Source organism: Mytilus trossulus, chromosome 4 (assembly GCF_036588685.1).
Source record: "Mytilus trossulus isolate FHL-02 chromosome 4, PNRI_Mtr1.1.1.hap1, whole genome shotgun sequence".
Taxonomy (NCBI): Eukaryota; Metazoa; Mollusca; class Bivalvia; order Mytilida; family Mytilidae; genus Mytilus; species Mytilus trossulus.
This window is the reverse complement of record NC_086376.1, coordinates 95480286-95495277: the sequence shown is the minus strand read 5'-3', so window position 1 is coordinate 95495277 and position 14992 is coordinate 95480286. Positions and strand designations below refer to the sequence as shown.

At 33.6% G+C, this 14992-nt stretch overlaps 1 protein-coding gene across 2 annotated transcripts in view; it reads left to right on the top strand.

Moving 5' to 3' along the window:
* LOC134716407 (sacsin-like) overlaps positions 1–10375 on the top strand; it is a 142814-nt gene extending 132439 nt beyond the window's left edge. For both annotated transcript variants that reach the window (XM_063579395.1, XM_063579394.1), the window contains 2 exons: positions 248–5745; positions 9224–10375. In XM_063579395.1, the coding sequence (XP_063435465.1) occupies positions 248–5745; positions 9224–9499 (5774 nt within the window). In that variant the 3' untranslated portion in view covers positions 9500–10375. The remainder of the gene's footprint in view (positions 1–247; positions 5746–9223) is intronic.
* The last annotated feature ends 4617 nt before the right edge of the window (positions 10376–14992 follow it).

The window sequence follows — 14992 nt, the reverse complement described above, 5'->3', positions numbered from 1 at the left end:
GTCATGTTTGACTTTTGCTTGCAGTTTTTCAGCAACTGTAATAGAAACATAGAAATTAACGTAAAGTGAAAACGCAATTAGAACTACAAATAAGTAACACATTAATATGTCTAAGAATATATAGTTAGTTAAAAACATATCTGTTTTGTATTGGTCTTTATTAAAGAGCAAATTCAACGGTTTTCATAGATGTCAGGTTAGCAGAATATGCTCTTGTTTTGTACTAGACATTATATTTTTATTACAGGTATTCAAGACTTAGGAGAGGGAAGTAAATCTGAAGATCCTTCTAAAACTGGACAATTTGGAGTAGGGTTCAATGCTGTATATCATTTGACTGATGTACCCTCCTTCTTAAGTCGTGGACAGAACACTCCAGATGGTGGAACATTCTGTGTATTTGATCCACATTGTTCATACCTAAATGTTGCCCAACCTGACAGTCCTGGAATGAGACTTAAACTTGACAGATTTCAGTCAAAGTATGGAGACGTCTACAAAGGGTATTTACAGGATGTAGTCAAAGCTAATACTGGGACATGGTTTCGTCTACCTCTTCGTACTCATGAAATGGCAAGAAAGTCTGAAATTAGCTCGAAATCATTTTCGGAGAGGGATATGAACACTTTATTAGATAAAATGAAGTCGCAAATGAAGACAAGTCTATTGTTCCTGTCGAACATTAAAAAGATCAGCATTTCTTACATTAAAGAAAACTGCACTGAGCTGTCAGATACGTTTAGTGTTTGCTTGACTGTGTCAGATTCAGACATTGAAAATGTCAAAGAATTTTCATCTTATGTAAAAACAGAATCAAAAATGATCAAGTCAAAAGAAAAAACATTAAACCAGATAAGCCTGAAGGAAGTAAGATATACAGCAACTGTAGAGGACAATAAAAAAAAATCTGACACCTGGCTTATTGTCCAAGCCTTTGGGTTCAAGGAAGGAGATACAGTAGCTGAATCTATTTTGACAGCTGCTTCGAGTGGAGAGTTAGGATTCTTACCAAGAGGTGGTACAGCCATGAAAGTTGGAAAGAAAAATGAAGATAATCCAAGAGGGTTACCGTTCACATACATTCCAGAAAGTCAGGATGGGAATGCATTCTGCTTTTTACCATTGCCTATTAGAACAGGGCTTCCAGTTCATATAAATGGTCATTTTTCTGTTCATGCAAATAGGAATGGACTTTTCGGAGGTACTTCCGTCACACATACAGATGACAATAGAACCAAATGGAACAATTTGCTTCTACGGCAAAATGTGGCATTTTCTTATGCAAGCTGCTTAGAATATTCAAAAGAAGTTCTTCCAAAGCTGTTGAATCATTTCATAAAAATTGATATATTAAAAATTTTCTTTGCCAGTTTCCCCGACTACGACAATGTCACAGGAACCTATTGGAAAGAGCTTGTAAATGCTATTTATGATGACATACACAAAAGAGCATTGCATATATTTCCAATATGCCCAAAGTTCACAAATTCTGAACAGAAGATGTCCTTGTGTAACCTACAAGGAGAACTTGAGCAAGACGAAATATACTGGATTCCTTTAGAGACAGAAGGTCATACATTTAGAGCTTGTTTTGATAATTTGACCTCTTTTTATCAACTAGATGAACAGGATTACAAATCAAAAACAGTTCTTCAAAAACAGGAAATTGAAGTAAGACAGATCTTAGTGGATTCCGGAATGAAGTTGATATGCATACCACTATGGATTTTTAGAAGTATTTGTAAATCGTTTCCAGTTGATAAGTTGTCCAGTAATAATTCTGCATCTGATTTGAAGTGCGCAGTTGCAGATACTTTAACGTGTGAACATGCAGATAAATCATCAGAACTAGTAGTCACCTTTTACAGGTCATGGAACACTGGAAACATAGATAAATGTAGGATCAGTAGTGTAAACATTCCACTGAGAGAATCTATATTTCAGTCAGTTGAAAGACTTTCATCTTTTCTTCAGTTTTGTTTGAAGTTGGGAATTGAATGTTCAGAGTTTGAAGGACTTCCATTGATGGTAAACAATTCTGAACAGCTGGTTTGTTTCTCATCTTGTACAACTATCATGTCAAAGTTCTGTAACTTGCTCCCTTCATCGAGCTCCATGTTTGTTCATGATAGGTTGGTAGTTCTTTTATGCAAATTTAAACATTTCTTCAAGTGTCTTGAGGTAGGAAACTTTTGTTCAGAGCTTCTTCATTCAGTAGATGAACAGTATTACCAGCAGCATGGGCCTTTGCCATGGGACAGCTCACAGACGTCTCTCCCAAATGATGCATGGATGGTTATGTTTTGGGATTTTTTGCAGACCATACCTTCAATATCAGAGCTTAGTAACTGGTGTCTGTTCCCGGTATTATGGTATCAAGAAAAGCCAGCTCTTGTTTCTTTCAATTTAGCATACACAGTTGTAAATTATAACAGCTTTGGTCAGCAGTTGATGGAAGACATGAAAATTGTTTCAGTACTGAAAAAGCTGTCAATACCAAGTTTGTCAGCATACAACAAATATTCAAAACATGCCGGTGAAATTGTAGCATCTAAACAGCAACCAGACAAGCTTGCTAAGTGTTTAGTATTCCACAAAATTTGTTTTACTAATGCTCAGTTAGATCAGAATGAATGTAATAGACTTGTTACTTACTTAGCTACAAATGTTAGTGAGATTGGATCAATTGTCAGAGAAAACCTCAAACAGCTGACGATATTTACATCAATTTTTGGCGAAATAGTGAGTGTTGAAGGCTTTCGTGTTTTGGTTGTTGACATTGATAATACCAACATTGTACTTAATGGTTTGACAGAACTAGCAAATCATTCTAACACTGTTCTATTGAAGTACAATGCCTTACATGTAGAATTGTATAGTGTCCTACAGTTTACGGTTTGTGAGTTACTACGGGATGAGCACAAATTGCTAGAGTTTTACAGGATGTTTGTTCTGCCAAATTTTGAGAATTTGCCAAGGAATTTACATCTTTCACATTTAAGTTTTATCAGAGATAAACTAATTAGAAATGATAATCTTATGGAAGCTTTGAGAAATTTGCATTTTATTCCATCCACAAACAGAGATATTCTGAAGAAGGCATGTGAATACTTTAGTCCACATCACAAAGTATTTTCAAGTCTTTGCAGACCATCCGAATTGCCACCACATCCATTTAACAGCTTATCATGGAAAAGATTTATGGAATTTGCTGGAATGAAACTAGAATTGACTAAAGTACAATTCTTAGAATTTGCATGCCATATTCAGAACGAAGGTCCAACAGAAATATCTGAAAGCCAGTCAATTGAACTTGTTAAACATTTGTTTTCTCAGCAGAAGCTTGCCAAGGATATGGAGTTCCTGAGACAAATTAGAGAAATTCAGTTTATCAAGGCATTTGTAGTGCCATTTGATTGTTCTACAATAAGCCCTCAGCTTTCAGCCAATACACTTATAGCTTTTAGTGGATCTCTTCCTAATAGGCACTTCAGACTTGCTTGGACAATGCAAAATATTTTGCCTCCTTATGCAAGCCCACCAAACCCTGTATTATTAGAAGGTTTGCTGATCCAAAGAGAACCGGAAATAAATACTGTTATTTCACATGTTCACAATGTGTGTTATTCACTTCAGAAAAGATGTCAAAGTGACAAAACAATGTTTGTCAAAGATTTAATGACATACATTTATGATTATATCGAGGTTTTACCAACAAAAACGATTGAAAAGATGAAACCACAGCTTGCAGAAACTCCTGTTATACACATTGTTGAACTCAGAACATTTATGAAAGCTAGAAATGTCATCTTGAAGGGTGGGGAAAACTCCGGAATACCACCATATTTGCTTGTAGGATCAGAAACGTACGGCAAATATTTTACATTATTCAGAACACTTGGGGTTAAAGATCATGCAGATTTGGATCATTACTTCCGAGTTCTAGCAAGCATCAAAGAGGAAGTATGTAACAAACAACTTGCTGCCAGTGAACTGAAATGCACAGAATCCGCTGTTCGTGGAGTTCTTTCAGTGCTACAGTCTCTATCTGATACACCACAGGTTGAAGAATCTGTGTTCTATCTGTTGAGTTGTGAGGATAAACTTTTCCCATCTTGTGAACTTGTTTATGCTGACAGACCATGGTCAATTCAACATCGACTTAAAAATCAAAATGAGATTAAATTTCTTAAACAAATGGATCAATTCAAAGATTTAGGATTAAATGTAAATCATTGCTTGTCATTGCTTCCAGCTACCATGCAGCTTAAACGGTTAAGCTCAGTTATCAAAGAAGAACTGCTCACAGATCAGAACATTGTTCCATGGGAAGTTGCTGAAAAATTACAATCATTTCTCACAAGTAAAATATTCCTATATGCTATCAAGAGGCTAGTGAAAACAAAGAACAAAAACCAAGGTAATAAAGACATTGAAGACAGTACTTCAGAAAAAATATCCTCAAGTGTAGCATCAGTTAGAATTATTACACTCCTAGATGTTAATACAGTTTTAGTCTATAGAAACGAACAAATAGTATCAAGTGTAGAAGAAAGAATAGTTTACCATAAGAGAGCTGAAAATATTATGTATGTGAAAAGATCTGATCTGGAAATGGGTGTATGGCTGAAAAAAATATTACGTCATATTGTAAAAGTAATAGTAAGATTATGCATGGATCAAGTAGAAGCAGATAAATTACAAACTGTTCTGTTACATTATGATAATAATTTTAAAGAGATGGAAGATTTATTAGATGATTTAAAAGCGGTTCCATTGGATTTTAAGCCTGTATATACATCATGGATTCCTTTACCAGGTACCCCTGTCCCACTTGATTGTCTTGATTCATTAGTACAGGACTTTGTTGAATTTTCACCTGGAGATTATGCTGTTTGTGAAATATTCGACAATATAGACGATGATGTAGATAGTAAGGACATAGCCAGAGTGTACATTAATGTAAAAATTATAGAACAGCTAATAGATGGTCAATTCCCATTGTATAAAGTTGACGTTGGAGAGGGACAAACTAAAGAAGTTTATTCATACTTACTTTATCAAATAGAGAGAAAGAAGAATCTAGAGATGGGATTAGAACTTCATACACATGGGCATGCTGGGTACAATGAAGGGACTAGGGATAAAATTAAACAACAGATCGAAGAGACACTTGTAGATGCATTGCGATTAGGACAAGACAAGTTCAAAAAGGTCTACAGACGATTACTTCTTAAATGGCATCCAGATAAAAATGATGATTCCAAATTTTGTTGTGAGATAACACAGCATATTATTGATTTTGCAAGGCATTTGATGTCTCGTAAAATAGACGTTTCAAACATTCCACAATACAGGGAAAGAAGAGGCAATTCATCTGGGGGAAATTGGCAAGCATATAACGATACTTGGAACGATCATGTAAGTAAGGCTAGAGCAGCAGCACACGCACCCACAAGAGAACCACATGAACCCACAAGAGAGCAATGCTATACATTTGACGTAAATGGATATGCAGATAGGGTACGACACAGACGCAGTAACAGTCAAAGTAATTCTAGCAATCCTAATTATCATTACACTGGACATCATCCTAGTAATAGTAATGAATATCGCCGAGATCCACAACCTCAGATGGGAAGGATTTGGTTGAAACAGGCAAAGAACGATATTGCTACTGCTAGATTACTGCTGCGCAAAGCAACAGAACAGTCATTTAACTGGGTGTGCGTCATTAGCCAGCAGGTAAATATTACTGTATTCGTTACTTTGACAACTAAGATGGTATTATGTATTTGGACAGTTGATGAATTTAGTAGTATCCTTCTAGTTAGTTGATGCTACCTTTGGAGTTTGTATGTGGCACATTTATTGTATGGTTTAATTTCTTAAGCCTCGGTCACACCTTACCGGATAGCACGAACGGACGCCTAACGGGTGAAAATAAAAGTTGTCCGTTGACAAAATGGTTATCCGTTGGGAGTCCGTTGATGTACTGACCGAATGAAACGGACGTGTAACGGATGCATAACGGGCACACAACGGATATGCAACGTACGAGAAACGGAAATGTACCGGACAGAACGGTATCGAACGTACATCCAACGGATGAGTACCGCATAAAACGGACACCTAACGGAAGCGTACCGGATAAAACGGATGAACAAGATATACGGAAATATCAAAGGCGGCAATAATAATACATGTAAATCGCATTAATATTCCAATGTTTCTGTGTAACTGGTTTTGGTTTAGTCTTCAAAATTTCGTCAAAGTGTAGTGTTTGGCCTGAATAAGAGCTGCTTGATTATGAAGACGTGCCTAAACTTACGGGGCGTCGAATGAGACTCTTGTGGTTTTGTACTAGAAATTCAATTTTGTACATACAAAAGTGATTTTTGTTCAACAAAAATTAGTTCATTTTAAAAAATTTTGTAGCATACTACAAATTCAAAATTTTGTCATACAAAATTATCTTTCAGTGGACGAAAGTCACTTGTGTCATGACAAAATTATTTTTTGTTACACAGACTTGACTTTTGTTACCTAATTTGCAAATTGGGCGACAAATGTCAATTTTGTATGCAAAGTAATTTAGTTTGGATTCTGTAAACTAATTTGCATACAAAATCGACTTTTGTTACACAAAATAGACTTTTGGGAGACAAAATTGACTTTTGTGAGACAAAATTGACAAAATTGAATATTGTCTCACAAAATTGAATATTGTCTCTCAAAATTGAATATTGTCTCACAAATTGAATTTTGTTATCACAGAAATTAATTTTGTCGTCACAAAATTGAATTTTGTCGTCACAAAACTGAATTTTGTGAGACAAAATTGAATTCTGTGAGACAAAATTGATTTCTGTGAGACAAAACTGATCTCACAAAATTGAGTTTTTCCTCACAAAAGTCAAGTTTTCCTCACAAAAGTCAATTTTGTCTCACAAAAGTCAATTTTGTCTCACAAAAGTCAATTTTGTCTCACAAAAGTCAATTTTGTCTCACAAAGTCAATTTTGTCTCACAAAATTGAATCTTGTCTGACACAATTGACTTTTGTGTTTTAATTTCCATATCAGGTAACAAAAGTCAATTTTGTATGCAAATAAGTTTATATTTGCATAATTTTTTTACAAAATTGACTTTTGTCACGACAAAAATAAATTTTGTCTACAAACTGAAGTTCTCATAAAACAAGTCTGTATCACATAGTTTTGTAAGACAAAAATGATTTTGTTATGACAGAATTGAATTTTGTACAAAACCACAAGAGACCCATTCGGCGACCCGTAATACTCTAAGATATATTATGAATAATAAGAATTCATGAATCTTAAGAAATCTGACATACCAATAATTGCCATTTCCGATGCGAAATTTTCAATTGGCATTTCTCCGTTTCAGATCAGTTCATCATCCGTTTTATCCGTTATACGTCCGGTATGAGTCCGTTTCTCATCCGTTCAACATCCGTTTTATACGTTAAACGTCCGGTAGAAGTCCGTTGGTGAATTTACTTTTCTGACCTCCAACGGGTGTATAACAGACACGTAACGGACAAAAAACGGAAACGAAACGGACGAGTACCGTACAAAACGGACGTTAAACGGACATTTTATCCGTTGGACGTCCGTTCAAAGTTATGAACATGCTCAAAGATTTCCAGCGGACAGAACGGACGTCGACGGATAATACGTACGCGTAACGGACATTCAACGGATATGGACGGACGTCTAACGGATAAGAACGGACGTTTAACGGACATGAACGGATTGAAAAAAAGTTATCCTTTAGGCGTCCGTTCGAGCTTTCCGGTAAGGTGTGACCGAGGCTTTAGAAACCAGTAACGTTGTCAACATAAGTTAACAAATGATATTCCCGCAAAGTTTCTTTGAGTTCAATACTGAATTAGTTCTGATACACACCAAAACCGACAAACTAATACATCAACCTCCTCCATGATAATTTGTGGTACATTTGAAAATTTGTACTTCACCCCCCCCCCCCCCCCCCGCCCCCACCCTCATGCCAGATTTGCTCTAAATGCTTTGGTTTTTGAGTTATAAGCCAAAAACTGCATTTTATCCCAATTTTCTATTTTTAGCCATGGCAGCCATCTTGGTTCGTTGACCGGATTACCGGACACAATTTTTAAACTAGATACCCCAAAGATGAATGTGGCCAAGTTTGGATTAATTTGGCCCAGTAGTTTCAGAGGAGGAGATTTTTGTAAAAAATTACTAAGATTTACGAAAAATGGTTCAAAAAAGACTATAAAGGGCAATAACTTCTAAAGGGGTCAACTGACCATTTTGGTCGTGTTGACTTATTTGTAAATCTGATTTTGATGAACATTATTGTTGTTTACAGTTTATTTCTATCCATAACATTATTCAAGATATTAACCAAACCAACAGCAAAATTTTCTTGAAATACCCATTTCAGGGGCAGCAATCTAACAACAGGTTGTCCGATTCATATAAAAATTTCAGGGAAGAAAAATCTTGACCTGATAAACAATTCTACCCCGGTTTAGATTTGCTCTTAATGCTTTGGTTTTTTAGATAATACCCCAAACTGCATTTTACCCCTATGTTCTATTTTAGCCATGGCGGCCATTTTGGTTGGTTGGCTGGGACTTCGGGACTTATTTCTTAATCTAGATACCCCAATGATGATTGTGGCCAAGTTTGGTTTAATTTGGCCCAGTAATTTCAGAGGAGAAGATTTTTGTAAAACTTAACAACAACGGACGACGGATGACGGACGCAAAGTAATGAGAAAAGCTCACTTGGCCCTTCGGGCCAGTTCAGCTAAAAAAGAATGAACGAAAAACAAATATGTTACTAATAAACAAACGACAACCACTGAATGACAGGCTCCTGACTTGAAACCGACACATACGTAAATAATGTGGCGGGGTTAAACATGTTAGCGGGATCCCAACCCTCCCTCTAACCTGGGACAGTGGTACAACAGTACAACATAAGAACGAACTATAAAAACAGTTGAAAAAGAATCTTTAAGGTTGAACTTTTCCATGTTAAATATTTTTAAATTTCTTATATATTTAAATTGTAGCTAGACAAATCCTGCATTACGTATACCTAGCTGTGCTTCAAATGACGCATCTTTGACCAAAAATACTGTATATTAATTCTAGCAGGAGTTCGTTTAATTATTGAAGTATGTGTATTAATAAAATTATCATATTATAGGCAGCAGAAAAAGCTTTAAAGGCCATCCAAGTTTGTGAAGATGCTCAGCAAGTCAGCAAATATCATTCCTTGATAACTTCTGTTTCATTGAAAAATCCAACACTGAAGCAGGCTGCCGAGGAGTTAGAGAGGTGTATTGGTGACTACCCTAAAATGAGATATCCAAGACCTGTGTTTTTCCCAAGTACGCCATCAGATTTGTACAGTCAAGAAGATGCTACTAAAACAATAAAATGGGCTGAAATCATTGTTAACACAGTTGCTGAAATGATGTAACTAGTTGAAATTTTGTTTTGCCTTTATGTATACCAGACCTTTTTCTAAATGTATAGCGTGCTTTAGCACTCCCACCTTTTTGTTTTAAACTAGATGTGTTGAGTCATATCAATTTGATGATTCCATTTAATAAAACGTTCGATAATTCACTGAAAAAACACACCTAATTAGTTATAAGGCTAAGTACTTATTTTTTGGTTTTTTTTACTATCATTGTTTTACTTCGGTTGCATGTAAGAGGGCTGCCATTAGCAAGATGGAAATCATTATTCTGATTAAGATCTTTTATCGCGTAGTGTATAGAATAAATGTTTTCATACATTGTAGGATGCAATCTTATTTTTGCTTCTCTTATAAACATATATATAATGATTAATTTCAATTTCCCAAATCATAGATTTGCTTATGACATAATTATGAACACATAAATAAGACAAATTTACAAGACCAGTTCAATAGTTATTCTGAATAGTCTTACATATATTTCCTTTCAAAATTTTCCTCCAATAATGTACCCGTATACATCTGATATATGTGATTTCTGCTTTACTCAGACTGAATCAGTTATATTTCTACTTTTTTGAAGTTTTGGAAAAACTTGAAATGTTCATTTGTAACAACAAGATGTTTATAGAAAATATTAGATGTTTAATAAAAGACATTAGAGTTCAGAGTTTTTGTGATAAAAAATGACCATGATGGCAGGCTTTCATAATTAATGCATAATTGACATATATTCCATGTATGAAGTTTATAGTGGATCTAACAATAATTGATAATGAATGACAATTGTTTTAGAAAAGTGTGTTATTTTTTTATTGAGAGAACAATTTAATTATGTTTTCATAACAAATTTTTTTTTCCGGCATTTTGAGTGAAATAAATTTGGTAATAACATAAAATAAGTATTACAAAATGTCTAAAATCCCAATTTGGATTGGTGGGTAAGCCTTTTGTTAATGATTATTTTAATGTGTGATGTTTATTGTTTTTTACATTATGTATTTTATATTTTGTATTTGTTATTTACTGATATTGTAGTTTTCACAATTGTTGATCAATGTCATTTGTCTGTGACAATGTACTTTATAAAAAAGAATGTCCACAAAGGGTTAAATTGTTTACTTTAGAGCCTATAATGTACTTCATGTACTTGTTTCGGTAGCATAAAAGGTTTTGAAATAGATCCATTGAAGTACTTAATGTGACTTTGTTTTAATCATGTCTGATAAAGTTGAAATTCGTATCATATTAAGTGAACCTTTGTTTATCAATGTGATAGTAGCAGTAAAGTTCGTTGGTTCTGATGACATGTTTTACATATTTTTAGTTAAAAAATGAACATTTTATGCAATTTTTTTATGATACCTTTTTTTATTAACTTGCATTTTTATTTTAAATTTAAAATTAACTTAGCCAACTTTGAGCTACTGAAGTTTCAATGTATTTGAAATGCACTGCAAACTTAATAAGTTAATTGCTAATTTGAAAACTCTTTATTTTTATGGCCCCTCAACGATGTTGTCGGTGCCATATAGTTTTACCCTTGTCCGAAATTCCGTCATTCCGTCATTCCGCAACAAACCATTATACGGAGCTTTTTTTCTAAATGCCTTCAGATATTGGGTGATCTTTGTTTTGTGCGTTCACCGTGATGAGTTACGGATTAAGTTTATGTTTTGTTCCGCTCCGCTAATTTTTGCTCAAATTACGGGCTTTGGACTTTGATAAATTGTTGAAAATCACAGTTATACGGAGTATTTTTCTTAATTCAGATTTTGGGCTGATTTTTGGTTAGTGAGTTAACCAAGATGAGTTACAGATCAAGTTTAAGTTTTGTTCCTCTCCATTAATTTTTGCAAAAATTAAGGGTTTACAACTTTGAAAATTGTTGAAAATCAGTTATACAGACTTTTTTTCTAAACGCTTTCAGATATTGGGCTGATTTTTGGTATGTGAGGTAACCATGATGAGATACAGGTCAATATACAGTTTTGTTCCGCTTTGCCAATTTTTGCCGAAACTACGGGCTTTGGACTTTGATAAATTGTTGAAAATAACTGTTATACAGACTTTTTTTCTAAACACTTTCAGATATTGGGCTGATTTTGGGTATGTGAGTTACTCACGATAAGTTACAGATCAAGTTTAAGTTTTGTTCTTCTCCATTACTTTATGTCAAAATTAAGGGTTTATAACTTTGAAAATTGTTGAAAATAACAGTTATACAGACTTTATTTCTACAGGCCTCCACATTTTGAGCTGAGTTTTGTTAACAGTTATACAGACTTTTTTTCTATAGGCCTCCACATTTTGAGCTGATTTTTGTAAACAGTTATAAAGACTTTTTTACTAAAGGCCTCCACATTTTGAGCTGTTTTTTGTAAACAGTTATAAAGACTTTTTTACTAAAGGCCTCCACATTTTGAGCTGAATTTTGTTAACAGATAAGTTATAATTATGAACATATCAATGTGTCAACATGTGTTATTGTAATTGCAGATTTTTCAACTTTTAGGGACGGGGGCATTCTAGTCACTTTGACACATCTAGTTATATTTTAGTCTTTCAAATTTGGAAATTACACTTTCACTGCGTAGATAAACCTTTCCTTGAATCATGTATTTTTTTTTTATTCTTTTTACATTTTATTGCAATACTTAAAAGATAAAACTTGCAATATATCTGCTCTTGAATAAAATATAGTGTAGCTCTCATTACTTGATAAGAAATAGTACGCTTATTCTAATTTAAAGCAATCGGTATGTTACCCTTTAAAGTCATATAAAAAAATTAAAATCACAAAAATACTGAACTCAGAGGAAAATCAATACGGAAAGTCCATAATCACATGGCAAAATCAAATAACAAAACGCATCAAAAACGAATAGACAAGAACTGTCACATTCCTGACTTGGTACAGGCATTTTCAAATGTAGAAAATGGTGGGTTAAACCTGGTTCTATAGCGCTAACCCTCTCCCTTTAATAACAGTCTCATCAAATTCCGTTATATTTACATGATGCGTTAAATAAACCGTCACAATTAATAAAATAGTCAAAATATGGGTACATCAGTCATCATCGCATAACAATTTACGAGTGAGAGGAAAAATAATGTTTGTCCAATTCTTGAACCAATGCATGTACACATCATAAACTTAGTCCTCTGTGCACGATTTTATCATTATTTTCGCAAATATATGATATAATCGTCATTTTTTTCTCTCTCTGTTTGTTATGATTTAACAAATATGGCTGCTCATTAAATGTCGTGTTTTGAAGCAGAGTTTTACCGATTGTCACCTTATTGTAAACAAATCACAAAAAGCATGGGTATTGAGCACGTGTTTAACATGTATAATAATATTTTTGTTTATTTCAATGACAGATCCATGCGTATTGTGGTCACCGGATTTTTACGAGGAGGGTAACGCTCGGGTCACTATGCATACGGAAAATATGTCGGCGAATTGCTTCATGGAAGCAAGCAATTAAAAAAAAGTAAACTTCTTCTAAATGTGGACAAATTAAAGAATTCTCCTCAGAAAAAGTATATGTACATAAGTTGTTTAATAAAAACTATCCATTTAGTTATAAAAAAATATATGCATATTTTTTTTTTAATTTGAGGTTTCTTATGACTTTAAGTTAAGATTGTAGTTATTGAGTTACTGAATATTGGTATTTTTGGCACTTTGGTTTTGAGTTTTGAATAAAAAATGTTTTGTCATAAGTCCTTTTTTTATTGCCACAGAAAGTGCAGCAAGTCATGAATTTGTAGATTATTATTGTCCAGTGGCAACTATTCCATGCATATACAGTACAATTTATCAAAATATGATTTTGTGTGATAATAAAATGTAAAATCGCAAAAATACTGATCTCAGACGAAAATCTAATCGGAAATCACATGGCAAAGTCAAATAACAAAACACATTAAAAACAAATGGACAAGAACTGTCATATGCCTGGCTTGGTTGACTAAATGTAACTCGGGAGAACTCGATAAAAATCCACTTAATTTTAATGACATGTGAGAGAACTAGTTGCCAGAACTTTTTTTTTTGTATTATTCAAAATGATGTCATATAATGGCAACATTAGTTTACTGGTGTTAAAAAGTCGTAAATCGATTGAGAGAAAACAACTTAGTTACAATTATAACCTAGGGATATACATCAAATATAAAAGGATAACAATGAACAGAACACTGAAGTGCAACAAAAAAACAAACTACAATATTTAAATTTTGTATGTAATGCATCTTCTGATTGGCTGATGTTGATGTGTTTATCAGCTCAGACATAATTTTGTCATGTTACAGTGACGTCATCAATGTTTATTCATGAATAACTCCGGTTTAAAACAGAATTCAGAATTAAATTATAGGGATGATTAACATTTTTTCTGTCTATTCGAAATCATATAACATAAAAAATGATGCACACTTTAAAATAGCCCGCTACAATCATTCCTTAAAATGAAACATACATAAAAACTACATTTTAGATAACAGCTGCCATATCTAAAAGATCATCAATCATTTGACAAATGACCTAAATATTCTACATATTTTGATAGTTACACCCATGCATAGGACCTATTTTGAGTAAATGGTGTACTACTTTCTGGTGTGCTTTCAGTTTCTTTGTTAAACCTGAAGGATGCATTGTGAACTGGCTAAAGTTGCTTGCGTTCTTGTCTTGGTATTTTGTGGATATTAGCAATTAATGTACATGTGGATTGATTTATTTTCGTGGGTACCAATTTATATTAAAGTGATTAATTTTACTTAGTTGAACGTTTGTGATTCATCCGTACCAATGAAATCCAGGCAAATTGGTAATCCATAAATTATAATGAATTTACAGTTCATACTGATCTTGGATAGCTACATATTTTCATTTACAACAGATCATCCGCTGACTCTTCTGAATCTAGTTGTTGAGCAGGTGATTTAATAAGGTGACTGTGATGAAGGTTTTTCAAAGACACTTATATTTTTCTAACTTTCACTTATAAAACACAAAAACAACTATTTTTAAAATTGTTAATACTTTATTAAAAATATCATAATAAACATAAGTAGTGTAAATATATTTAATGAGTGATAACATAAACTATGGACGGATACAAATCACAACATCTACACATCTGGATAGACTATAACAAAATAACTATTTAAACTGCTCTGGATCTGTGAATTGCCTTTTCTAAAAGTAGTTAACCTTTAGATATGAAATGTTGGAGACATAATACTACCAATTAAATATGTAGTTTTATATATGTTATAGGCCAAAGATTCAATTTAACACCTGTAATTAATGTTATGTCTTGCATCGAAATAATATTGCAAACAAACACTTATCAATGCAGAGTAAGGGAGATAATTATCCATACAATCATTGAAGATTACCAGTTTTGCAAATGATGACGATCTATACCAGGTATTTACAGAATTTTACCATGGGACAATAACTTCAAAACAAAG